Source organism: Balaenoptera physalus (assembly GCF_965194825.1).
Source record: "Balaenoptera physalus genome assembly, chromosome: 12".
Taxonomy (NCBI): Eukaryota; Metazoa; Chordata; class Mammalia; order Artiodactyla; family Balaenopteridae; genus Balaenoptera; species Balaenoptera physalus.
In genome coordinates this window covers 75,342,217-75,368,726 of record NC_138897.1, presented here as the reverse complement: position 1 = coordinate 75,368,726, position 26,510 = coordinate 75,342,217, and the positions used below count along the sequence as shown (strand labels likewise).

Below are 26,510 nucleotides of genomic sequence, written 5' to 3'. Positions count from 1 at the left end.
TGGATCTCAGCGCTCGTCGTTTTGAACTATGGAAGTAACTGATGGCTTGCGCGTGATTCAGATCTCCTAAAATCCAGATCACGGCAGCCCAAATAGTTGGTAAAATGTATTACCGAATTTTTCTCCTCAATCATTTCTTGCTGATTGACTATTTTAAACTACGACACCCAGAAGCCCTCGCGCTTCCTCCACTTCGTCCGGCGCGGTCTCAGCTTTGATTCGCAAAGGTTTCTGGGAAGGGTGGACCGATACCCAAGGAAGGACTACGAATCCCAGCAAGCAGTTCGTGGCGTGAGGGCGCAGGAGGAGGAGCTCAGAGCCGTTGGGCCCCGCGGAGCCAGGTACTTTCTTTGGCAGGACGTCGAGGGCGAGTGTCCTTACCCTCACGGGAGGGCTTGGGCTCTTCCATCTAAGTCCGCGAGCCTCGCAGCGGACCACACTATTAAACGGAATGCGGAGTGGGTAGGGGGGCGAGGCCTGGGTGCCCGGTCCCAGGCTTGTCCCCCATCCTGTCTCCTCTGTCAGCCCCAAGTCCAGGGCTAGAGTTGGAGCCTGTGGCACAAGTCGGGTCCTGGGGGCTGAATCCCTCTGCCCAGCCTCAGGGGAAGTGGCGATTTTGCCCATGCTTCATGTTCCCCTCATCCCTGGGTTTCACAGCTGACAATCCTGTCTTGGAAGGCAGGAGACCTAGATCCACTCATTCCTTCTTGGGAATAGAAATAGCAAGGACTTTGGAGGACTAGGGCCGTCCAGCAAATGTTTTCTAAGTGCCTCTGGGCCTTGGGCTGGGGACCCAGCGGTGAACAAGTCCCTGCCTTCATGGAACGCCCATTCTACTGTGTATGGGTAGATGGGTAGGTGCAGTAATATCAAGTAATGCTTTGAGGAGCTGAAGAAAGGTTGATTGGTGAGGGGGTGGTGGTGGTAATATTTTAGACAAGGTGGGCCTCAGGGCGACACTTAACCCTAGACCTGAGTGAATAGTAGCCGTTCACACAGGAAAACGTTGGTGCAAAGGCCTTGAGGCTGCTCTATCCTGGGGTGTTTGAGGGGGAAAAAAGTAGAGTGGACTATGAAGTAGGCTCAGGTCAGCTCATATCTGGCCTTGTAACCCGTGGTAAAGAGTCTTATTTTTTTCTAATTGCACTAGGAAGCCAATGAAGGGTTTTAAGCTGGGGTGTGACATGATCTAATTTACATTTTAATGTCATCATTTCTGGCTGCTCTGGAGAGCAGACTGAAGAGGGGACGTTGCTGTGGTGGGTCAATTGAGGCAGGGTGGTAATTTAGATTAGGGTGTGGATTAGAGTAGTGATCAGATTTGGGATGTATTTTTGGAGGTGGGACAAACAGAACAAACTGACAGATGCGTGTAGGGCGTACAGGAAAGTGGACTCAAGAATGGCATCAAAGTTTTGACCTCAGCAACTTAAAATCAACAGGATGATCTTAAGTTCTGTTTGGCCACATTAAGTTTGAGCTGCCCCTTAGGCATCAAATGGAGAGGTCCAGAGGCTAATGGGGATTTGGATCTGGAGTTCAGAGGAGAGGCCTGAGCCAGAGATAAAAGTCATTGGCGTACGAGTGGCATTGAAAACCGGGGACTGGATTCGAGACCTGGATGTGCCTCTGACTTGTAAAGCAACAGTAATGCCTCGTTTGGGGACTGGGAGGAAAAACGTGAAATGCTCTATATCCACGATGCGGTTGTTTTCTATTTGCAAAGCGTCCTGGTAGCCCTTTCGGGCAGGAAGTTGTGAAGCTTCTGGGAAAGAATACTTATATCTTGCTGACAGCTTCCCAGATGAGAAGTTCAGAGAAGGGAGGAATTATTTTAGGTGAGATGGGTAGGGAAGAACACAGGGAGTTAAGGTGGGGCTTGTTTTATTTTTTTTGCCATTTTAGTTAATTCTCATTTTGGAGCAACAATTTTTTAAAAATCTAATTTTCTTTAGGCCATCGATTTCAACTTAGAAATTATTATTCTATACATAAATCTAGAAAAATAAGAAAAATGACCTTAACTTTCCCTTTGATTAATGTTTGAACTCCACTTGAACAAACTAAATTCCTTTAAATATTCAGCCCTATCTTCAGCTCAGTTACATTCCCTTACACATTTAATTCCACTTATACGTTTAATATATTTGATTTTCTTTTTAAGTACTTCAGATATATAACCTAACAAGCATAATTTCCCCAGAATACTTAAACAGTTACTAGAAAATCTAATAAAATTAACCTCATAAATGTAATAAATTTTAATACTTTTCAGTACTTTTAACAAACTTAGTCAAATTCTGTTTTGTCACTTGTTCTCAGTCGGGGGATTCAAAAAATACAGGCTCCATCTCTGACAAGAAATTAGGATATGGCGGGCACCTGTAGTAGCTTTTATAGCACCCCAGTGATTTTAATGTGCAGCAGTGTTTCCAACCATTGCTAACCCCTCAACTTAGAATCACAAGTCTCATATCAATTACTGACAGATACTTTATCAATTACCTAACTACATATTTTAACTTTTATATTTTAAATTGGAATCACAGTGCTTTTCTGTTACATACTCAACATGTCAAATTCTTTTCAATGTGATACTTTTAAGCACCAGGTAGACACTGATTATTAATAAACTTAGGACAGGAACATTAGTACAATAATTGATTTAGTCTACTACCTCTGTTTTCAATTTTAAGCTTTCCTGGAGTGTGACAGGATGCTTAGCCAGTAAGAAAACACTTTTATCCACTCTAACAAATTGTGCTTAGCGTTCTCATCAAGTCGGGGTTACCAGTTCACCTTACTGAGGTGGTTCATAGTCCGACCAGTTTCTGACTGGGACACAGATTTGCGGGCTGTGTCTACCCAGAGTGACTGCCTTCAGCAAAGGCTGCCTTTGGGATGCAGGGGATGAAGAGGTCAATGAACAGTGGAAGCTCAATTCTCCAGGCTTTTATTTCTTGGGGGTACCTACTGGGGGTGGCTAGAGTCCCTGGTTAAAACGCAAATTTCTGGGCCCCTCTCCAGATCTGCTGAGTCAGAATTCCTGAGGATCTGATTCAGGAGACTTCATTTTTAATAAGCTCCTCACCAGGAGCAATGGAAAATTTTGAGGAGTTGTTTTGAGAGAGTTGATCTGATGCTGCCAAGGGTGGGCTGAACTAAGGAGGCTGGTCCAGATGTGAAGGGGTGAGACCTGACTTGGGCAGTGGTAACAGAGAGTCACATGGTATTTGGAGCCCAGACTTGGTGGTGGGGGGAGAAGGGAAAGGCAGAGGTGTTTATATGAGTCAGGGTATATGGTTCAAGAGCCTCTTTCAGACTATTTTTGCCTTTCCTATTTGGAAACTCTGGCCTCTTGGGACCTCTAACTGTCTGGTGAGAAACTGTCTCCATCCTGAAGCTCCTGGAGCCCAGATTTGGGTTCAGCTGACCTTCACTGGGCCAGGTCCACTTGGAATCAGGGCTTGTCCTATCAACCGTCAGCCTGGACTGAGGGAAATGTTTACGCTAGATCCCTTTCAACACCACCCCTGGCCGGTTCATCCAGGTGAACTGGGTCACTGGAACCATCCATGGCAGCCTCCTAAGGAAGAAGGAATAGGGTTTATCCCTGCCTGACAAATTTCCCACTTTTTTGAAGGGAATTTTTTGGGAAAATTTTAGAACTATACACGCCAAAAGTAGAAACTTAGAAAAACAGAAAAACACAAAATGAAAAAAAAAAAAATCCCGCACATCGTAATTTTATTCTTTAGACATAACTACAGTAAATATTTTGTGTCTGCTCCAGTCTTTGTATGTGTGTCTGTGTGTATATGTGTGTGTTGAGGCGGGAGGTTCTTTCTCCTTAAAAAAGTGGTATCATGTTGTACATACTGTTGTGACAATGAGTCATTTTTCATTTACAATAGGGGATGAACATTTTATCCTTGTAGGGAATTGTTCCCTTTGACTGATTTTTCTTTCTTTTTTTTTTTTTAAATTATTTATTTATTTTTGGCTGTGTTGGGTCCTCGTTTCTGTGCGAGGGCTTTCTCCAGCCGCGGCAAGCGGGGGCCACTCCTCATCGCGGTGCGCGGGCCTCCCACCACCGCGGCCTCTCTTGTTGCGGAGCACAAGCTCCAGACACGCCGGCTCAATATTTGTGGCTCACGGGCCCAGCCGCTCTGCGGCACGTGGGATCCTCCCAGACCAAGGCTCGAACCTGCGTCCCCTGCATTGGCAGGCAGACTCTCAACCACTGCGCCACCAGGGAAGCCCCTGATTTTTCTTTAACTGAAGTATAGTTGATGTATTACTTTGACTTGATTTTTAATGGCACCATTGAATAGGTTGGCTCACACCCTACTCTTGCTCCTTGCCAGTTGTGGTCTCCCTCTACCCAAAGTTATTTTTAGGGTAAAATGAGGATGGTAGGTTTTGTGCATCATCATTGAACCCCTTCCCCCACTCTACACAGGACCCTGAGCGGTCTGCCTGGCATGTGGTGAGCAATGGATAACTGTCAGCTCTTTTTACTCTTGGACATTTGGAGTTTGGTTTCAGGACAAGCTACATTGCAGTGCTCACCTTGGTACCTAGATCTTCGAGATGATCTCTGATCATTTCCTTGGAGGAAGTCCCTGTTGGATGCAGGCGCCCCTCCTTGGGACCCCCGGCACAGAGCTTGTTACCTATGACTGTTACTGGGGGCACATCTGTCGGCCACCCATCCCCAGCACATACTCAGCTCACGTTCTCGTGAAAGCATGAAGCGTTCTCTGTGTCATGAAGTGTGAACCCGAGTCTGGCAGAGAGGAAGTGCTCAGTGTGTTTGGCTGGTGAATGAATGACTGAAAAGGGAACCGTGGAACTTTAGGGTTGTGCATATGTGAGTGGGAGGGGGGCCCTCCTTTCACTTGACTCAGGAGAGTTTTGGGTTGTGGGGCACTTTGTACCTGTGGCCATCACAAATCGTAAAGTGATTTAGTTTCTCCATTCATTTATTTCACTGTATTAGTTAGCTGTTGCTGCATAACAAATTGCCCTAGAACTTAGTGACTTAACCACAACAAACATTATCTGATACGGTTTCTGATGGTTGGGAACTTGGGAGTGGCATAGCTGGGTGGTTCTGGCTCAGAGTCTCCCACAAGGTTGCAGTCAAGCTGTCAGCCAGGGCTGCCCTCCTCTGAAGGCTTGACTGGGGCTGGAGGGTCTGCTTCCAAGCTCACTCACTTGGCTGTTAGCAGGAGGTCTCAGTTCCTTGCCACGTGGGCCTCCCTACCAGGCTGCTCACAGTATGGTAGCTGGCTTCCCCCTCCAGAACAAGTGATCAGAGAAAGGGAGACACCAGGATGGAAACCATGTTGTCTTATAACCTGATCTTGGGAGTGACATACCATCCCTCTGCTCTCTTCTCTTAGTCACAGAGACCAACCCTGATACGCTTTGGAACGGGAGACACAAAGTGCAGACACCAGGAGGTGGGGTCATTGGGTGCCACAGAAGCTGGCTGCCACGTCCACAGATGTGCATTGAGCAGCACTGGCTTGCCAGACACTCTGCCAAGCACCTAGCATGCATGACTCAATCCTCACAGTACTCTTGTGAAAAGTATTATTACCCCCGACTTCCGGATGAGGCTCAGGGGTAGGTAGTTTGACGAGAGTATCACAGCCCATGGGTGGCAGGGTTGGGATTCAGGCCTGGGTGAGTGGCTACAGTAAGGACTGGCTTGTGTGGCCTGTGTGACTTCAGGCAAACTCCCTCCTTCTCTGTTCCTCAGTCCGTCATCTCCCACCTTAGACCAGCATTTCTCCGAGTGTGGTCTGTGGACTCTGCATCAGGACCTCCTTAGACCTTACCCCTGTCCCAGACCTGCTGAGTTAAGAAATCGCTGTGGGTGGAGTCCCCACTGCCTTATATTGGTGGGAGTGGATGATACACTTTACTTCAAGAAGTAAACACGTGAACGAGGTCAGGATGAGAAAGCTGAGTGGTTGCTACAAAACCCTGGGGCATCTGAGGGAGACCCTTTACATATCAGGGCTCCTATCAGGGGAGACATCTGGATCTTCTTGGCACTTCTGTTGGAGCTGGGTCCTGAGCAGGCAGCCTGCAGACCACCTGCATGGGCCGGGTCCAGTGCCGCCGACTCCAGACGGCGGGCATATGTGGCACTGGGACATTGCCATGCTCCTAGTGGGCGTGCAGTAAAGCCATCCACTGGCTGAGGTTTGCTGTTCACCTGGGGTCTGGTGGTGCCATAATTAGAAGAAATGACAGGTAAGCTCGAGGGCAGCATGTGGTGAGCACAAGTCCTGGATAATCACAGCGTGCATCCCAGCCCCTGGCCCCGGCCAAGCTGTTGGCTTATTTTAGCCTTGTGCCAAAGCCAGCTCTGTACCTGAGACACACGTGATGAAAGCAACCAAGAATATCAGTGAAGCACAGATGTCTGCCTTGAGCCAGCCTCACGGTGGAGTGGTGGGGTGGGGAGAGAATGGGTCCCGGGTCAGCCAGGCCCCAGTGTGAATGCTGGCTCCAGTGTGCCTTGGCACGCCTGGTGAGGGCTCCACAGGAGGTGCACGGGGGCCCTCAGCACCACTGGCCCACCCGCAGCACTCAGGTTGATGAGAAATCTTCCTTATCAGTGTCTCTCCCAGTCGTGGCTTTGAGCAAAATAGGAGTGATTGTTTCTGAACCTGTTTCCTCATCTGTGAAATGGATGCCTTGATATCTACTCCAAGGGTCTGTGAGGATTAAATAAGAGAATGCCTAGCACACAGGAGTCAAATCTGATTCTCCTTTCTTCCTTCTTCCACCCCACAGCGTCTCAACTCGTTGATCATCTTTTCCTTGAGCCCGGAGGCCTGCAGTCAGGTTCCATGGGCTCGCCGGGTGTGGTCTAAGTCAGTAGTGGGGGCCCTGCTGGAGACAGGAGCCCTGCAGGGAGGGCGGGGGTGGCAGAGACCTGCTTTTGGGGGCCTTACATGTCTCTCTTCTCATCCTCGTCCCTGTCCCCAGATTCAAGCTTGTGGAGAAGAGGGTTGGTGAGCAAAGGGCGGGAGGCCTTGGGCTCCGCGGGTGGCTCCCTCGCTCATTCCACCAGCAGTTCTGCGTTTGATCCTCTGTTCCGGGTGCCGCAGTTGGACAGACGGACAGAACTCTCTGCCCTTGTGGAGCCTGTATTCTAGTGGGGAGGCAGCTCTTGTGACAGTAAATCACTGTGTGAGACGAGCTATGGAAAACAGAGCAGGTGGTGAGGGGGCAGATGTGTTTGCCGCTGTGACTTCGGCTGCAATTTTAAAAATTTATTTATTTTTATTATTTATTTTTCGCTGTGTTGGGTCTTCGTTTCTGTGCGAAGGCTTTCTCTAGATGCGGCAAGTGGGGGCCACTCTTCATCGCGATGCGCAGGCCTCTCACTATCGCGGCCTCTCTTGTTGCGGAGCACAGGCTCCAGACGCACAGGCTCAGTAGTTGTGGCTCACGGGCCTAGTTGCTCCGCGACATGTGGGATCTTCCCAGACCAGGGCTCGAACCCGTGTGCCCTGCATTGGCAGGCAGAGTCTCAACCACTGCGCCACCAGGGAAGCCCCTTTGGCTGCAATTTTAAATGAAGTGGTCAGGACGTGCTGGGGGTAGGAGGGGAGTGAGCCTCCTGGGGGATGATGGCAACAGCAGTAACAGCCTCCATTCTCTGCGGTGGTAAATTCACAGCAGCGGTGGGGTCCCTGTTTTATAGCTAAGGACAGACTCTGGGAGATGAAATAACTTTCTAGTGGTGGAGCTAGTATTTGAACCCAGGCCTGTGTGACCTCAGAGAGTGGTCCCACTAGTCTTGCCCTCTGTCCCATGCCCATGAGGAGCCACCCTGTCACCTGGCAAAGCTCCAGGGATCCAGCAGATGCTGTCGCCACCGTGGACCTGGTCTCTGGGAGTGGGTGGGTGGCACTGCCTGTGTTCCTGGTGAGGGAGTGGGGCCGGATGGTCCTGTGTTCTGGACAGGACCTCGCTCACATATTGCAGAGCGCGCCAGCCTCGGAGGACGAGGATGAATCACGGCAGAGAGGGCCAGCTTAGTCAGCACCCCATGCTGGTGTCTGGGTGCCGTAGAGACGTCCGGCTGTCCCCATTCCCCCTTCCCTGACCTCCCACTCAGGACTGCCAAGTGCGGTGGCGCAGGTTGTGCCTTGTGCAAGGACACCTGGCTGCGAGGTGAGGCAGAGTGAAATACACTCTGCTTGCCAAGTTGTGTGTCTGGCCCGGCGCTGTATCTGTCCAGAGGATTCTGCAGCCGCATCTTTTGCTAATGTGCGCCAGGGCACTGGAGCGGGAGGGAGTTGGGTCAGGAGCTCTAGAACTTCACACCTGGGTGATGCCTGGGTGAGGTCACCTTGCTGGAGGCCAGCTCCTAACCAGGGACAGGGCCTCTGCTTCCATGGGGTCAGGCGTGTGAAGGAGGCAGGAAGTGCTGGCCCCTCTAAAGCCGCTCTGCTCCCTTGACACTGTTCCCGGGCAGTGGGGGCTCTGCAGAGCTGCTGTGCGGACAGAGGTCTTAGCCTGCTAAAGGGGCTGAGGTTCAGTCCCACCCCTGCCTTGTGCTGTGTGCTTTGGACAACTCAGTTCCCCTTTCCTGGCCTCCCTTGCCTCATCTGTAATATGGAGCAGATGACCACAGAGGTCACTTGGGCACTGATATCCTGTTCCTTGTTCTGAGTCTCAGTTTTCTGAAATACAGGCTTTTGGAGGCTAATAATAATGATGGTGATGACAGCCAACGTTTCTGGAGGGTCTCCTGTGGGCCAGGCTCTGTGCTAAGTGACACACGTGTGTGTGTGTGCCCTTAGAGATCACCTGGTCTAGCTGCCTGCTTCCCACTTCACATGTGGGGAAACCGAGGCCTAGAGAGGGCAAGTGACAGAGCCACATCCTCACCTGGCAGAGCTGAGACTAGACACAAGGTTCATTGACCTGTCCCGGACAGCTGAGCACTTCCCTTGTGCCAGATGAGGGGTGGCCAGGGTGGGCAGAGGGAGACATGGGTGGGCCACGCTGCCACGATGGCCCTCAGCGGAGGCTGGTGTGCCCCCCATGGTTTGTGCATGTGAGAGAGAGGGGAAAACACGAATGCACACGCTCACACAGACACACACAGCCCAGCCCCGAGGGGCTCATCATTTGAATCAGTGTTGCTGGGCAGGTTGGGAGAGGGGCATGTGATCTTCATTTCCTGGTGGTTTGGTGGGAGACCCGCTTTGCCCTTCCTGGATGTGTGATCTGGGGCACCTCACAGCACCTCTCTGGGCCTGAGTTTCCTCAATCGTAAATGAGGTTGTAATACATACCTCTTGGGGTTTGAAGGGGCCGTGTGGTCCTGGGGGTGTAGTGAGTAAAGGAAAGCTGTCAACAGTATGATTTGTTGGGAGGCGACTTTCATAAGTGATTAGGAGTGTGGGCTCTAGAGCCATCCTGCCTGTGTTCTAAGCCCAGCTCGGCTGCTTTCTAGCAGCATGATCTTGGCTAAGTCACTTCACTTCTTGGAGCCTCAGTGCCCTCATCTGAAACCTCACAGGTTGTCCTGAGGATTAAGTGAGATGATGCATTATAAAGCTTTTAGCCCAGTGCTGGCACATAGTAGGTGCTTAGTGCATCAAATATTACATAACATTTATTGTACACTTGCTCAATGCCAGACATTATTAGTGTCATTTGTATTGCTGTTACTCTTTTATTAATAATTCATTTGGATTCAAACTTCTGTGTGCTGCTCCCTAAGCAATCAGCCAACCCGTTGGACCCACTGCCCCATATTCCTACAGTGAAAGTAGAGGCCTGGAGAGGTCCAAGGTCACACAGCTGGCTTCCCAGTGCCCTGTGTGGTTTTGCCCAGCTAAGTCTGCCGCAGAGCCACTGTTCCTTATCAGTCTCCTGGAGGAACGCCCCTCCCACTGCCCCTCCCCTCCCCTCCCCTCCCCTTTATGCTCCAGAGCCAGCGGCTCCTCTGAGCTTCAGCCTTCGTGAATGGCTTAGTTAAGCACTAGGCCGTTAAACGTTCATCTCTTACAATTTCAGTCCAATTCCTATAAGTTTATTGGCAAGACGGGGTGTATTAGAGCTGCCAAATTTAATATATCAAGTCCGCGTGTCTGGGATGCGGTTTCTCAGCAGTAATGGGAGAAGAGAGGTTTTATACATTTTCATTTTGAATGACTGTTCCTGATCCCATTACAGCCCTTGACTTAATGGCTGCTGTCTCTGCCGCAGGAGCGTCTTTCTCCATCCCTCGCCTGGCTGCCTGGACTGTCCAGGGGCTTGTTTGTCTCTGTGTCTCTCCCCGTTTTCTTTTTCCCAACATGTATTCCCCCATCTATCTGCCCTGTGGGTCAGGTCTCAGCTTTAACTTTATTTGCCAGAATCTGAGAGTCTGGGGCTTTTGCAGCTGGCCTGGGCTGCTACCTCTTGACCTTGGGGAAGTCACTTTTCTTCCTCCTCTGGGCCTCAGGAACCTGCTCTGGGAAATGAGGGGTCAGACTATAGGACCTGAAAGGTGAGAGGCTATTCTGGGCTCAGCCTTTGCAGATCCCACCTGGTGGCCCTGAGTGGACCCATTTGTCCTCTGGTCTTGTGACACCAAATGGGGACCCAAGGGCTGGCCTTGAGTCATGGCTGCAGATCTCCTGGGTCAGGAGTGGCAGCTGTGGTCACCAGGGCTGAGGGATCTTATGTGTCTGAAGATCCTGAAACGTTCTCATTTCCCTCTGTGATTGCCACCTAAGTGTTTAGCTGATCTCCTTGGGAAGCTGTGTGCATTTCTGCCTGAGCCCTCTGGCTTCTGTAAGCCTTAAGCTGGCTGTGGCAGAGAGGACACCAGCAGCGGGATTTTAGGGCACCTGGGTTTGCCTTCTGCTTACCAGCTGTGTGACCTTGGGCAAATCGCTTCCTCTCTCTGAACCCCAGTTGTCCCATAAGGAAAATGGGAATTAACTCATTGTTGAATAACAAATATTTGGTTGCCTGCTCTGTACTGTGCACCACTTTGGGGGCTGGGCCTTTGTAAATTTTATGTAGAAAAACAAAGTGTGAGTGTCCTAAAAACAACAACAACAACAAAAGAAACACAAAAATATCCCAGCCCACATGGATTTATATTCCTGTTGAAGGAAAGAAAAATATAATAAACATAACAAGTAACTTATTACTTTAAAGGTGATAAAAGTGAAGCAGGGAATGGGGAAAGCTAAGTGGAGGGTTCTGCAATTTTAAATAAAGTGGTCATGGGAGATTACTGAGAAGGTAGTATTTGAGCAAAGATCCAAGGAGTCAAGTGAGCAAGAGGGACAGGTGTGCGGGGGGAGCAGAGGGAACAGCAGGTGCAAACAGCAGGAGGTGGGCGTGTGCCTGGCGTTGCCTGGAGCGTGTGAGGCGCAGAGAGGGGGGCTGTGCGGCCAGCATGGAGGAACAGGAGAGGGGAGGTGAGAGGTGGGGTGGGGGGTGCTGTCCAGAGTGGGTGAGGTGGTGGTTCTCCAGCCTGGCTGCAGACGAGAATTCCCTGGGGCGCATTAAAACACGCTGACGCCCAGGCCTCACCCACTGTGTTTCTGCTTTAACCGACCTGGGGTGGAAGCTGGGCGTCAGAACTGTTAAAAGACCCCTCTGGAATGAGGCCTCTCAGGCCATAAGCATCTGCCCGGGTAGCCCCTCACGGGCTGTTGCGGAGTTCATACGAGCTGGTGTGGGTAAGTAGAGCCTTCCTGACAGGGGCGCAGGCCTGGCCCCCGGGGCGTGCTCAGGCAGGGTGGTGGCGTTTCCTCTGCGCTCTGACCCAGCGCTCTGCGACTTCCCAGGCAGTGGCAGCGGCAGCACCCGGCGGGGGTGACCATGGGGAAGCGTTACTTCTGCGACTACTGCGACCGCTCCTTCCAGGACAACCTCCACAACCGCAAGAAGCACCTGAACGGGCTGCAGCACCTCAAGGCCAAGAAGCTCTGGTACGACATGTTCCGAGGTGGGTGCTGCCGGCCTGGCGGCCGGGCTGATGGAGCCCTGTTCTCCAGTCTTTCTTATCATCAGACAGGGAAACGCTGCGGGCCAGTGACAGTGCTGGTCTGGGCTCTTTGAGGAGCAAAAGAGAGGAGGCCTGGGTTGCTGGCCCCTGAGGCAGACGGGCCCTCAGAGGGGCAGGTGGAAGGCGAGCTCCTTTCCCCGCAATCCTGACTGAGGGCTCCATTCTCAGATGCCTTGCCAGGCTCTGGGGACACTGTGGCCACGAAGAAGGCCTCTCTAAGGAGCTAATGTCTGGGCCCACAGCTGAAAGGTAGGGAAAAGCCAGTGCTCCATCCTGGGCAGAGGGCAAAGCGCCAGCTGCTCTCGGAGCCGAAGAGAGGATGAGAAGGAGCATGGTAGGGGTCGAGGCTGGCCACAGGGCCGGGGTCAGATCATGCAGGCCTGCGGAGGCCACGGTAAGGGGGATGGGCAGAGGGCAGCCTTTGAAGGACTGTGGGCAATAGCCACCATGACCGGAGCTACATTTGATGGCGATGGCCGACTGCTGCCTGAGCAGGGGGCGCAGTAAATGGCCGTCGAATGACTGAGCTGCTTCTGGGAAAGGCTTATGGGGCAAGGGAATTAAGGCCATAAGCACCTGACACCCAGGAGCATTCGCTGGAAGGGAGCTGCTGCTGCTCTGCTGTCTTTAGACACACACACTGAGCAGTAGTGAGAGAGGCGCCAGGAGCTGGACAAATGGAGGGGGACTGTGGCAGTGGGGTGGGGTGACCAGGAGCTCCTGGAATGAGCCGGGGCAGGGCCGGTGCTCCATGAGCTGGGGAGCAGGATTCCAGGACAGGGCCCAGAGGCTGGAAGGAAGGAGCTGAGTCCCAGCAGCTCAGAAGGGGAGACAGAGAGAGTTCCCTGGTCTGTGACTCAGATTCAGGTCACTCACATTTTACTGAGTGCCTGCTGTATGCCAGGTGCCTTCCATGGTTTGTCATTTGCTTTTCTCAGTAACTCTGTAAGGCAGCAGATCTAAACACTTTGAGTTAGGATCACCTAGAGACTTTAAAATAAAAAACACTGATCCCCTGACCCCCATCCCCAGAGGCAGGTTTGGGCTGGGGTCTAGGCTTGGGTGAGGGAGGGTGGCCAAGCCACTCAGCAGACCAGGCGTGGCTATGGTTGCAAGGGGCTGGGAGTGGGGGCAGAGGGGAATTCAGGGGCGGAGGGGTCTCTCAGGTGCCTCAGAGGCCTCTGAACCTGGTGTCAGGCAGAGGCTCCCTGTACCCCAAATCCAGTAGGGGCTGTGATCTGGCGTGAAGCTAGGCCTCAAGGTTATCCTGGTGTTTGCTCCTAGTCCCAGACTTTCAGCCAAGAACAGCTGGGCCCGTGGGTACAGGGTTGATTGGAAGAGAGCTATAGAAAAGATGAAACAGTGGGCGCCACGAGCCCCTTCTCAGGGTTCCCAGCATTCGCTCACATCCCCAGCTACATCCAGTCCTTAAAACAGCACTTCGAGGGAAGCTGGGCAGGCCAGGGAGCCCCATTTACAGGTGGTGAGTTAGAAATCCAGAGCAGTGGATCACCTCACCCTGGTCCCCAAGCTGACATATGAGCTCTTTCCCCTTCCTTGGGAGGCTTCCCCAGGGCTCCAGCTCACCTGCGCAACTGCACAGCATAGTCTCTGCAAGGGCACAGGGTACCCCGCCTCAGCTAGGACTCGAGACCTGCTCTGCTCCCGGCTTCATGGCCTTGGACAAGTCCCTTCACCCTCAGAGGGATGATGATCCATCTGCCTTGGTCAGGACAGGCGTGGGCCCTGGAACTGGGCTGCCTGATGTCAGTCCCAACGTGTCCCTCACTAGCACTGTAGCCCTAATTTTGCCATGTGTAAAACAGCTGTAATAGCCATACTCCCCTTCCAGGGATGTGACAGGGCTCAGTAATCTCCTGATGACTGTATGGCACGTAAGGACTTACTAAGTAAGAACGATGCTTATGGGTCCACAAAAGGATTGGCCTTGGACCCTTTATCTCATGGCTCATTCATTCAGCCAACACTTGGTGAGCACTTAGCGTGTCCTTGGCTCCCAGAGAGGCTCTGAAGACTTAAAGGTGAATAAAACAGGGCCCCTCTCTTGTGTAACCTCACACCCCATTTACAACAGTGTGTTCTGGGTGGAAACCCTGTCCCACCCAGGCCTCCAAGGCCTGCTGACCTGTTCCTCCAAGCTCCAGCCACACTGACCACCACAAGTACTGTCCCCTCTGCAGGCATGCCTTTCCTGCTGTCCTCCCCACCCCAGACAGTCCTCCGGGACGCCCTCTCCAACCCCTGGGCCAGGTCAGGTCATTTGGCTGCGTGCTGGCTGTTTACCCCGTTTATATCCACATGGATTAGTGTGACTATTGGAGTGGAAGGAAGGACCAGGTCTGACTTGTTCTCCACTAAATCCTCATCCTGGCGTGGCGCCTGGCACACAGGACGTGCTCAGTAAATGTTTGTTAGATGAATATCTCAATGAACGAGCAAACAAACCCAGGGCAGCAGGGCAGCTGTTAATTTGGGGAGCTGAAGCGAGAAGGACCAATGGGGTCAGATCATGAGGAGCCTTGAACGCCAGGTGGAGGAGCAGGGCCTGCAGCTGGGGGTTCTCAATCCTGGGTGCACTTCAGAATCACTAAGGAGCTTTGAACAATTCTCATGCCCTCCCCTTAGATGAATTACAACAGAACCTGAGAAAGATGGGCTTGGGCTGTGTATACTTTAAAAGCTGCCTAGTGATTTGCCGTGTGGCTAGAGTTGAGAACCACCAGCCAGATGCTGGGCAGCCTGGAACTCTTCTCCCATACTGAGTCACCCCACCAGGGCCCCTTGTCTAAGACTCAGACTCAGCCCCATTTCCAGTTTAGCGGTCCTACCCCAGGAGGGCCCTGGGCAATGTCCACACGCCCTCCACCAGCCCTCCTCCCCAGGGAAAGCCTCTGGCACCAGCTGGGTGGGCTGAGTCTGACAAGTCCAGTGCTGACCCCCTCCCCACGCTGCTGGCCCCACCCACGCTCCTGCAGGCCGCCCCGGGAGTGAATCCTCTAATAGCTAACTCTCGACCCCAGCAGCCCAGCCCTGAGAAAGTGAGGAGACCCCCTCAGAGTCGGCTACTAACCAGCCACCAGGAAATCGGCAACAACACAGGAAAGGATGGGGGCTTGAGACGCACAGGCCAGGGTTCAAACCTGGCACTGCCACTTCCTATGTGTGTGCCCCCTTTCCCTGTGTGAACCTCAGTTTTTCTGTCTGCAAAATGGGGATGTTCATGTAAATGGTGGGTTTATGAGGAGGAAATGGAGTAAGAACTGCTCCCATTTGTTGAGTATCCACTTCAGAAGCTCTCAGCCCTGGCTGCACGTTAGCATCACCCGGGGACTGTGGTGCTGAAGCCATTCCCAGCCCCACTTTCCCACAATTCTAACGTGGGACGTCCTCTGCCCAGTGCTCTCCCCATCCGTTATCTTATTAAATGTTGACAGCAGCCCTACCAGGTGAGAATTTTCCTCCCATTTTACGTATGGGGAAACTGAGACTTGGAGAGAGTTCACCTACCAGTCAGGGCTCGTTAATGGGGAGCCCACCTAACCCCTCACTCCATTTGGACGTGGCCTGGAGAGTATTCAATTGGAAATGCTTGGTACCTGCCCCAGCTGGGAAGTCTGATTTGAGGGCTAAGTAGGAATTTAGTGGTGAGGTCTCCATCTTGGAGTAACCAGCAGAGATGTGTTTGATTTCCGAATAAATTTAGGAAAGAAACAAGAAAGTGTAACAGAAAATCTAAACAAAGAAGAGCAGAGGACCCAGGGGGCTCTTAAAGTGAAGGTCAGAAACACCAGGAGAACTATTTTGACTCGGTGACTTTGGAATCCAGTGAAAAGGAATGGCTAACACCATGAAATGAAACATAGAAGTCAGAAGTCAGGTGGGATAAGGCTTCCAACAGCCATTAGACTTCTGAGGTGGAGGTCATGGTGACATTTGGAGGATGTGGTCCTGTGTACCTGGACTCAGAAGCCCATGGTCTTTCCTTTACCCCAGCTGCCTCTAGAAAAGGCAACAGATGGATGGGGAAAGTGCACAGCCCAGACCTGGCCTCTCCTTCCTCCAGGACGACATGAGGGCCTCTGAGTCAGGGCACCTTCCTCACTCGTCTCACTCACTTACAGATTTTGACTGATTGATTCCTTGCCTACCAAGGAGCATACAAGATTTAAACTGTACCTATATGATGAAAATAAAAGTAGGAAAAATCGGAGGAAACCGGGGTTAAGGTTCATATCCAGAAAGATTGCCAGGAAGTCCTGTTGAGGCCGGTGGCTAGTGTGAGAGGGGAACGGAGGGAGGTGGGGTACAGCCTTGTCCATGGAGCGATGCCTGGGCCCTGGGGTTTACTGGTGGGCTTTTTAGGTTTTTATTTTGAAATAATTAGAGAGTCTCAGGAAGTTGCAAAGACACTACAGAGAAGTCTTCTTCTGGTACCAGGACCTAAAAAAAAAAAACACAAAAAAACCTCCCAATATGATCCACTGTGCAAAGTTGAGAGTCTCTGACCTCAAACCTGGTCCTGGCCTTTGGCTGGGTCTGGGTGGGGTGGGTGGGGCTGAGGTCACCTGAAGCTCGGATCCCTCTGCCCAGCATCCCTACCTGTGGTCATCCCCTCTTACACTCCTCCGTGGATGAGGAGCTCTTTCCTTCCCTGATCTCGGTGGTAGGAAGTGCCTGTGTGCAGCTAAAGTCTGAACCCGGCTCCTCTCTCCTCGCAGATGCAGCTGCCATCTTGCTGGATGAACAGAACAAGCGGCCCTGCAGGAAGTTTCTACTGACAGGTAAAGTGGTCTGCTCCGTTCAGGTCCCCCTAGGGACCAGCATGCCCTGTCTGGTCTGCTTGGACTTCTGCACAGCCTCCCCCCACCCTCCCGCCTGAGCCCGCTTTGTGGCCTTGGTGCGTCAGCTGACTTGACACAGTCAACAGGGGCCTTCCCAGGGGTTGTGCCTTATGACATCCAGGGCTTGGTCCTCAGCTCTTCAGACCTAGAATGTGATTTTATCAGCTTACCCAGAACAAGCAAGGGCTGGGAGATTGCAAGTAAATCCAGGAGATACTAATGGGTGTAATAGACTGGCTGATTAAGTTAGCCTGGGAGCCTGACCTCCACTGTGTCCTCCCTCCCAGCAGGCAGGGCTGGAGACAGGAACAGGCCTGACAATGCTGAGAAGCTTCAGGGTTAGAACAAAGGACGCTGGATGTTGATTTCACTGCTCAGTACCCAGCTAATAAAGATGCATACAGTTCAAAGAGACAAAAACCTCAGTAAGTGAAGGAGCCAAAGGCAGATGAAAATAAGGGTAAGAAAAATAAGACAAGGCCAGGAGAATGCTTAGTCTCCTCCATGCTTGCCTTGAGGTCCTGTGTACTCTAAGGGTTTGGCCTTGAGTTTCCTAGCAGCCAAGGCAAAGAGGAAAACCATGATGATTAACATGGTGTAAAAGGGAGCTTAGCACCAGGGAGAGGTACTGCTGTTGGCCTAGGAGAGCGGGGTGAATGGCCGTGCTCCCCTCAGGAGACCATGCTGCCCCTAGAATGGGCACCAGGCCTGCGAATCAGGGGCTGCCATTCCCCATGGGCTGCACCTTGATATGAACACGCTGCTTGTAGGCAAGGCTGTCTTAGGACACCTCTAGTCTCCTATTATTATTATTATTTTTTAATTAATTAATTTATTTATTTTTGGCTGCTTTGGGTCTTTGTTGCTGTGCGTGGGCTTTCTCTAGTTGTGGCGAGCGGGGGCTACTCTTTCATTGTGGTGCGCAGGCTTCTCATTGCGGTGGCTTCTCTTGTTGCAGAGTACGGGCTGTAGGCACACAGGCTTCAGTAGTTGTGGCATGTGGGCTCAGTAGTTGTGGCTCACGGGCTCTAGAGCGCAGGCTCAGTAGTTGTGGCGCACGGGATTAGTTGCTCTGCGGCATGTGGGATCTTCCCGGACCAGGGCTTGAACCCATGTCCCCTGCACTGGCAGGCGGATTCTTAACCACTGCACCACCAGGGAAGCCCTATTTTTTTTTCGTAGTTTTTATTGGAGTGTAGTTGATTTACAGTGTTGTGTTAGCCCAGGTGTACAGCAAAGTGAATCAGTTACACATATACATATATCCACTCTTTTTTTTTTTTTAGATTCTTTTCCCATATAGGCCATTACAGAGTATTGAGTAGAGTTCCCTGTGCTATACAGCAGGTTCTTATTAGTTATCTATTTTACATATAGTAGTGTGTATATGTCAGTCCCAATCTCCCAATTTATCCCTCCTCCGCCTAGTCTCCTGTTATTTTGAGAAACATTTTGGTCTCACCAGTTGAGATTTGGAAAGCCAACCTGGACTTTGGTACCTCCTTGACAAAGCTGCCAGTAAAGCCTTTCTGGGGCGCAGTCCAGCTACTTGTGCCCTCCCCCTCTCCCCCCGCTATGGGCAGTGGGCACCAAGGGGAGGGCGTGAGGAAGCAGAACCCTCTCAGGGACCCACCCATAGTTAGTCGGGGCTGCAGGCCAGGGCAAGGGGAGGTAACAGGAGACAAACCTGCAGAGGCTTATGGAACCCAATCATGAAAGGCTTCAGTGGACTTTGGTCCCCGGCCAGGGAAGGGCTGTGAGCAGGGCCTAGTGGACCAGACAGGCCGCGCCGGCTGCTCTTATGGCTGGGCCAGAGAGAGTCCAGCTTCTTCCTCAGGGCTGGAGTTGCTACTCCCTAGTCCCTAACACCCTGCCCCTAAAACTCTGGTGGCCCCTCATCAGGCTGCCCCTCAGCTCAATGGTAGGAGTCCATCCGAGGCAGCAAGTGACTCTCTCCTCCCGTTGCAGGCCAGTGCGACTTTGGCTCCAACTGCAGATTTTCCCACATGTCAGAGCGAGACCTGCAGGAGCTGAGTATGCAGGTGGAGGGTGCGTTTCACTGGGACCCTGGGCTGGGCAGGGGTGAGTGCTGGGGGGATGTAGGGGAATGCTGCCCTGTGTCTTCCCCCTTCCCCCTCTTTTGCGGCTGCCATGTGGGGTAGGCTGAGGGCTATCCAGGGCGTCAGGAACTGCCTTCAGACCACCCCAGGCATGAGTGGGGAAGGAGCCAGGGAGCCCCCATCCATGTGCCCGGCTGGGTTTAAAGTGACATGCATGGCTTCCTGTCCAGGAGTCCCGAGGGTGTGCCTCAGCCCCACCTGGGCCCTGCTAGCCTGGCATTCATTCATGTACACCCACCCGCCCTTCCTCAATCAGGCAACGTGTTTGGAGCCCCTATTCGGCCCCTGGCAGATCCCCCACTGCGCTCTGGGGACAAGGGGATAAAGAGAGCACCTTCCCTGCCCTCAGGATGCTCAGGCCTGGGGACTACAGGGAAGGGCAAGTTCAGCTTCCCTCTGGAAACTGGCATGTCTGTCTTTGGGAAATTCACTTCTTACTGCTCCAATTAGAGATAAGGAAATTCTCACTTAGATGGTCTTTATCGATCTTCGCATGCAGCCCCTCATTGAATGGATGGAGACACTGAGCCTCACGTGAGCCCCCGTCCAGTGCGGCTTCTCTGTCCACGTGGCCTCGGGCAGCCAGCGAGCATCTGGGGTGGCCTGGCCTTGGCCCTCATCCACCAATAGGCCTCACTCCCCTCCGACCAGTCAGATCCTGTGGGCAGTGCCCTGCCCTGGGGATCTGATGACAGTGTAGCCGCAGCCCTGCCACAAACACAGGTTTCTAGGAGCTTTCCCAGGGCGGAAGTGAGGCCTTATGGGCCAGGCCAGTGAGTCCTGGTGGCAGCTGTATCTCCAGCTCTTCACCAGCCATGGTCTCTCAGAGCTGTTGGCCCGTGGTGGGAGAGCGCAGGCTTTGCCCTGTTCTGCAGCCCACGCTGCCTCCCTGACCCCAGGTTTGGACTCCTCCTGAGGACCAGGCTCTCAACCTGCACTGTCCTGTGTCCCACTCCAAAAAGCTTGGGAGGCAGCCAGTGTTTTGTCTTCACTTCATGGGGAAGCTGAGTGAGGCCCAGAGGGGCTACCTGGGGAGGTGGCTGCAGGATGGGGACAGGCCAGAGGCCCTGCTCCTGGCCTCCCAGCCTGTGCCCTCCCCCCCGCCTCTGGAAGGTTCCAGCTGCTTTGTGAGCGTGTGGGGTTCAGATGGGGGTGAGTATGCCCCTCAGTTGCCTGTCTCTCTACCCCCACAGAGGAGAGGCGGGCCAGGGAGTGGCCACTAGACGTCACCGAGCTCCCTGAGGTCCACGTGGAGGACTGGCTGGAGAAGAGAGCCCAGCGGCTGAGCTCGGCCCCAAGCAGCAGGTACAGGCCCCGTGGGTCCCCTCCTCCCCCCAGCCAGCTTGCCTTTGTCTCCACGAACTGCCCAGGGACCAGACACGGGCGCCCCCATAGGACTCCTCAGGTGGGGGCCACATCGGGGGCTCTTGGGTCCCCAGGCCCTGGCCAGAGGCTGAAGGGCACTTGCCTGAAGGTTCCTATGCCTAGGCCTCATCCCCTGCCTTAGTGGAGTTTGCAGTGGCTGAAGGGGGCAGGTGGCCAAGCCAGCTTGACTCCACATCACCAAGTCCATTGCCAGAGGGAGAGGCCTGACTGTGGTTACTGAGGCCCCAGAAAGCCAGTCACCACACTGTCCCCTCTAGGCCTTGCCAGATAGGCATGGTTGCTCCGACCCTGCAGAAGGGGAAGTGAGGCTCATGGGATGGTGTGACTTGTCCAAGGGCACACAGCTCAGAGCAGGCACAGCTGGGATTGCACAGGCGTGTGACAGGCTCTTTGTCATTGTCCCACTGCCTCCTCGAGGAGGGGGCTGGGGTGGGGCTGGCCCAGCTGCTGCCTGGGCCCAGCACTCAGGATGCTCAGAAGTGGACGGGGTGCCCTTTACCCCTTGTATGGGGAGCACCCTGGGTCAGGAGCCCGCAGGTGTGTGCTGCATGCCGTCCCAGGTTCTCCTCTTCAAGGTCACAGCCAAGACCAAAGCCAGGGCTCCTGGGGTCTTCTACCAGGTATTGAAAGAGAGAGAAGGGAGGAAGAGGGCTAGAGGATGTGCCTGTGAGCTGCCTGACTTGGTAAAGTCACCCCGTGCCGGGCTGCCTCCTTTCCCGTCCTGCACTGGGGCTTCGGACCCGGTGATCTCTGTGGTGTGGCCTAGTGGGACAGCAGCCTGGCTGGGACAGTCTGTGGGGTGAGGCCTTCCCTTGAGGCTCCGCCAGGAGATGAGGGCCAAGCTTCTTGCCTTCTCCGTGCCTCAGTGAGGAGAGCTCGTTAAGCTATTTTAAAATTAACTTTAATTGTTTTTAAATCTGTGCCCAGTTTGTCCCCCAACCTTGAAAATATATAGTACAGTCATGACTCCTGTGTTAGAGTGTGACGTCCCTTCCGTCTGGTCCTGTCAGAAGTGATTGTGATCTTGGTAGTGTGGGCGCCCCCCTCGGGACTGGTCCAGGGACCCATGTCCTGCACCCCAGGCTTGGGCCTGAGGCCACTCAGAGAACTCTGGGGGCTTCCCCGCTCCCCCGCTCCCTGGACCCAGCCGCCTCCCCGCTCCGCCTCCGTGGTTCCTCTGCTGGGAGTGAGCCCCAGAGGCCTGAGCACCCCCTGGGCTTGTTCCGAGGGCTCAGGGAGACCCTGTGGCTGGGCTGAGGGGGCGTGGGGCTGGGTAGAGATGGGTGCCCTCAAGTCCCTTCCTAGGAACAGATGTGTCCCTGTGCTAAGGCAGCGTGCCTGTGACCATGAGACTCAGAGGACTAGGGGACAAGATGGAGAAACTGAGACTGAATGACGGGCCCAGAGTTGCAGGAAGTGTGGTGACCACATGATAATCGGGTGTGTTGGTGCCGTGGTGTGTCCGGCATTCAGCCCCGGCCTTTAGGGGGATTGGTCCCCCCAGTTTGTAGCTGAGGAATCTCTACCCCTCCAGGAGGTTGTGACTGCCTTGGTCACACACCTGCTACTCTTAGCAGCACTCAGCTGTCACTTGAGAGAGAGCTTAGGTCTCTGCCCTGGCTTTGGACCCTGGGCCACTTGTGTTACCAGGTCTAGGGCTGGCCAAGGGCCAGTGCAGTGGTTGGCCACTGCATCCGGAAGTCTACAGTGATAGTGGCAGTAGCCGGCTGCTGGGATGGCAGTGACTGTTTCTGGAATAGAGCCTGCCGCTGGGGACCACCCTAGGCTGAACCCTATCCCCCGGGCTCCTCTCCCACTGACCACCCAACCTGGCCCCTTCCAGGGGACCTGCTTTTCCACTTGTTCTCTGTGCCTTTGCACCTGTCCACCTGCCTCCTGAGGGCTTGGAGCCAAAATGAATTACTCTCTGGGCAGAGCAGGCCAGTCCAGCCTTGAGAAAAGGAGGTTGTTAGGAGGGAGGTGACCATTTATCATTGCTTTTGCCATCACAGCCTCGGTCTTCCTCAGCCCTCTCCCCTCAGGTTGGTCTCATGAAAAATGATACCCACACCCTGAGGCCCACAGGCTTTGGGCTCTGCCCTTGCGTCCCTGGCCCCCACTCCGTGGGGTCGGGGAGGTGGATTCCAGCCAGCAGGCTGCCTCTCTCTGTTCCCTGCGTCTCCTACCATCAAGGCAGCCCTGTGGCAACAGTGCCCTCTCTGCCCTTCACCCGCCCTGGCTCTCCTAGACATCACGGCAGCCCCTCCTGGTCTCCTACCCGCCTCTGCTCCTCCAGTGCATCCTCCACACAACAGCCCCAACCAGCTTCTATTAAATTGTATTTGTTTATTTATTTTTGGCTGAGTTGGGTCTTTGTTGCTGGGTGCTGTCTTTCTCTGGTCGCCGCGAGCGGGGGACTACTCTTGTTGCGGTGCGCGGGCTTCTCATTGTGGTGGCTTCTCTTGTTGCGGAGCACGGGGCTCTAGGCGCACGGGTTTCAGTAGTTGTGGCACGTGGGCTCCAGAGTGCAGGCTCAGTAGTTGTGGCGCACAGGCTTAGTTGCTCCACGTTATGTGGGATCTTCCCGGACCAGGGATCGAACCCGTGTCCCCTGCACTGGCAGGCGGATTCTCAACCACTGCGCCACCAGGGAAGTCCCCAACCAGCTTCTAGAACACTCCCTGGCCCCGGCCCTGCTGAAACCCTCCTGGGCTTCCTCCCCATCGGGGGGACCCGGACTCTGCAGCCCAGCTTGCAGGCCCCGGAGAACTTCCCTGCCGCCTCCACGGCCCTTGGGGGTCACCTTCTCACCTCTCCCATCTGGCCTCTTTGTCAATCCCGCCGGACGCTTGGCAGCTGGTTAGGTGTGGTGGGCGTTTCTGATTTCGGGGCACCCTGTACACACTATTTCCTCTGCCTGGAACTGCACCCCCACCATGTCTGCCTGGCAAAGTCAGACTCATCCTTCAAGCTTTAGCTGAGACATCTCCCCTTTCTCCCCTTCCACCCCCGGGCCTCCCCCTCACGGCTCTGAGCTCACACTGTCATCAGCCTGGCACAGACCCAGGACATGTTGGCTGCATGAGAGAGCATTTGGGGGAGCAGGGTCCCGGCCTGGAGGACTATTCCTGAGTATTAGTGCCATGGGCGCCTCGTGGGGATGGGTCTGGTGGCCCCTCTTCCTCTCTGGGTGTCTGTGTCCTCCCCCCAGGACACAGGGTAGAGATGGCTGCCTGGCCCACCTGGGGCCACCCAGACCCGAGGGCTCTGACCTCACAGGCTGAGCGGAGCCCTCAAGGTGAGCTGGGCCAACCGTCCTTGTAAAGGGGAGATGGAGGCTCAATGGGGCCCCAGCCTGGTGCATTGTCCCACCCCCATGCCCCAGCAGACTGACCCTGAGGCACCTGCTGGGAGCAGACAGTAGGGGGAGGGATGGGCCAGCCTCAGGTGAGCAGGCTGATCCCCGCGAGGCCAGTGCTCGCCGCTGCTTTCCACTGTTGGCTCTTCAGATTGTGACTTTATCCGTCTTAATCTTAACCTTTGCACCCCTCTCAGGGCTGGTGCTACTGTTCTGGCCCAGGCGCCTCCCTAAGACTCTCCTTCTAATTAGGACCATGGCTGGGGACAGGTGAAAGAGAGCTGCCCTGTCCCTGTGGCGGGGCAGACAGGCCGAGAAAGAAGCCACGAGCAGAGTCCTGCGCACCTGCGTCCCCGTCTGCTCTGTGCAGGCTGGAGGGGTGTGCTCCAGGGGCTCGGGGCCCGCATGTCTGAGGCCCGGGGAACGCGCCCTTCTCCTGGCGGGAGGCCTCAGCTGCCCGGGAGTCTGCCCCGTGTCCTAGAGGAAGGGCCTGAGGCTCACAAGAAGGGGCTCCCGGATGGATCACACCCTCTCTGAGGAGAACTGCGGTCACCCCAGCCCCACAGGGAGCCGGGGCTTGGCTGGCAGCCGGGGCTCTCCCTTTCAGCAACTGCGGAGCCTCCTCCATTCCCACCCTTCTCTGCGCCTGGTGGAGTTTATAAAATCTCCCCGGCACCATAAATCATGCTGGGAGCCGCTTTCTGTGCTTTCCAGTGGGCAGCAGGCAGCCGAGCAGGGATTCCCCTGTCCTCACGCCACGGGAGGCCCCAGAGGCTGCACCGGGGCTGCCTGAAGCCCTTGCTCTGAGTCCGACAGCAGGTCAGGCCCAGGAGGGGTGGCTGGCCGAGCCTTCAAACCTCTCTCAGTGGGCCTGGGACGCTCCCTTCCTGCAGAGGCCTGGCCACTGGGCCCCTGAGCCTGCCAGGGCCTCACCTTCACTGAAAGTGGGGCCTGGGGGTGGGCTGGGCTGGGCTGGGCTGGGGGCAGAAGCATGAGGGGCCAACATCTGGGGCCCACGTGTAGGTGGCATTCCGGCCTCTCACCCCCCATTCTAGACTGTGTCACTTGGGCCCATGACTGATTCCATGCACCTCAGTTGCCTCATCTATAAAATGGGGTTCAGTAAGGATTCTTGAGGTTCCTCTCAGCCGTGGTGTCTGGCCCAGAGTAGTGTCCAGGCAGTAATAGCGCTCAGCATGGCTGTTTTCATCAGCAAACGTTCACTGGGTGGCTCCCTGTGCCAGGCCCGGCTCTGGGCACTGCGGGAGCAGATGGACGCCACCCCATCCCCTGGTCTCTCCCCCTTGGAGAGCTCCAGCCCTACAGGGGCGACGTGAGCTCCCAAGTGAGTTCAAGGTAGCCTGAGGGGCAGAGCAGCCCTGGAGCGGCAGTCTGAGTGGGGGTCGAGTCCAGAAGGATCGGAATGTGGAGCAGTTGGTGGGGAGGCTGCCTTTGTGCCTCAGTGGCTCCCTTAGGACAGGGCCACCCCGGGCTGAGCACACAGGGTGGGCGCTTCAGATAGGCCCCGGGTCTTAGGAGGTGGCTCCGGGGGCGGTGGACCTTAAGGGGAAGGGGAGTGAGTAGCATGAGAAATGAGGCTTTTAAAAAAATTTTAGACAATATTTTTTTCTCATTTCAAAGGCTTGCGTGCTTGAAAAACTTTCTTGAAAAGTATAAAGAAGTAAAAAAAAATCACCCATAATTGCACCACTCAGATAGAACCACTGTTAACATTTTGCTGTGTCTTCCAGGTTTTTTTTTATGCATTTATATATGCTATATATCTTTAAACAAAAATAGTATCATGCTATATACATTATTTTATAAGCTGCTTTTTCTCCCTACTCACACAGTAGTACATCATGGCACCTTTCCTCGTCAGTGCATATAAGTTTGCCTTAATTCTCACGCAGGCTGCATAGCATTCTCTGCTGTGGACGTGCATATATATTTAATCAGTCCCCCACAGGTGGACACTTAGGTTATTTCCATTTCTTATAGCTCAGTCTCTGCCCACAGCCCCCCTATTTCCTTGGGCTCAATCCTAGAGGTGAGGTGGCTGACTCAAAGGGTGTGCGTGTTTCTGAGATTCTGCCTTCCAGAAAGGTGATACAGGCAGCTGCCCCTGCCCACAGCTTGGGTGGTGGGGAGGGTGAGCTGGAGGCGGGTGCCCCCACCTGGGCCTGGGCTGTGCTCCACACTAATTCTCTGTTCTTCTCTTTCCCTCTAGGGCTGAACCCATCAGAGCCACCGTCTTCCAGTACCCAGTGGGCTGGCCACCAGTCCAGGAGCTTCCTCCATCCCTGCGGGCACCCCCACCTGGGGGCTGGCCCCTGCAGCCCAGCGTCCAGTGGGGCTGAGTCCCTTATCCCTGCCTAGTCAGCCCTCCAATCAGCCACAATCAAGATAAGGGCTTGTACGGGGGACACCCAGGCCCCCTCCTGCTGCACCCCATGGAGCATCTGAAACTAAAGACTGGGCCTGGCCTGGCCTCTCTGAGGCCTAAGCGTCCTCCCCAACCAGGTGCAGCCCTGGTCCTGGTTCTGAGCCAGGCAGCTCTACCACCCCCACCCCAACAGGACATCTTGAGAAGACTTCCTTCCAGATGTTTATAAAGAAAGTCTGTCACCACCGTTGTGCGGCTGCTCTTGCCCCTTGCCTGGCGCCCTCAGCTCCGTGCTCTGGCCCTGGGTCAGCTGATGGGCAGGACTGGAGTGAAGTGAGGTCCT

The 26,510-nt window shown here is 54.2% G+C and overlaps 1 protein-coding gene across 2 annotated transcripts; it reads left to right on the top strand.

The window, feature by feature from the left end:
• Window positions 1-223: 223 nt before the first annotated feature.
• Window positions 224-26,414, top strand: ZMAT5 (zinc finger matrin-type 5). 2 transcript variants are annotated; one of them, XM_082417316.1, is made up of 6 exons: window positions 224-341; window positions 11,835-11,995; window positions 16,795-16,857; window positions 18,886-18,966; window positions 20,231-20,342; window positions 26,012-26,414. In XM_082417316.1, exons 2-6 carry the CDS (start codon window positions 11,869-11,871, stop codon window positions 26,139-26,141), a joined length of 513 nt encoding a protein of 170 aa, XP_082273442.1. In that variant the 5' UTR covers window positions 224-341; window positions 11,835-11,868; the 3' UTR covers window positions 26,142-26,414. The 2 variants fall into 2 exon arrangements, with proteins under 2 accessions (XP_082273442.1, XP_082273443.1); XM_082417317.1 differs by having other exon boundaries at window positions 18,886-18,999.
• Window positions 26,415-26,510: the final 96 nt, after the last annotated feature.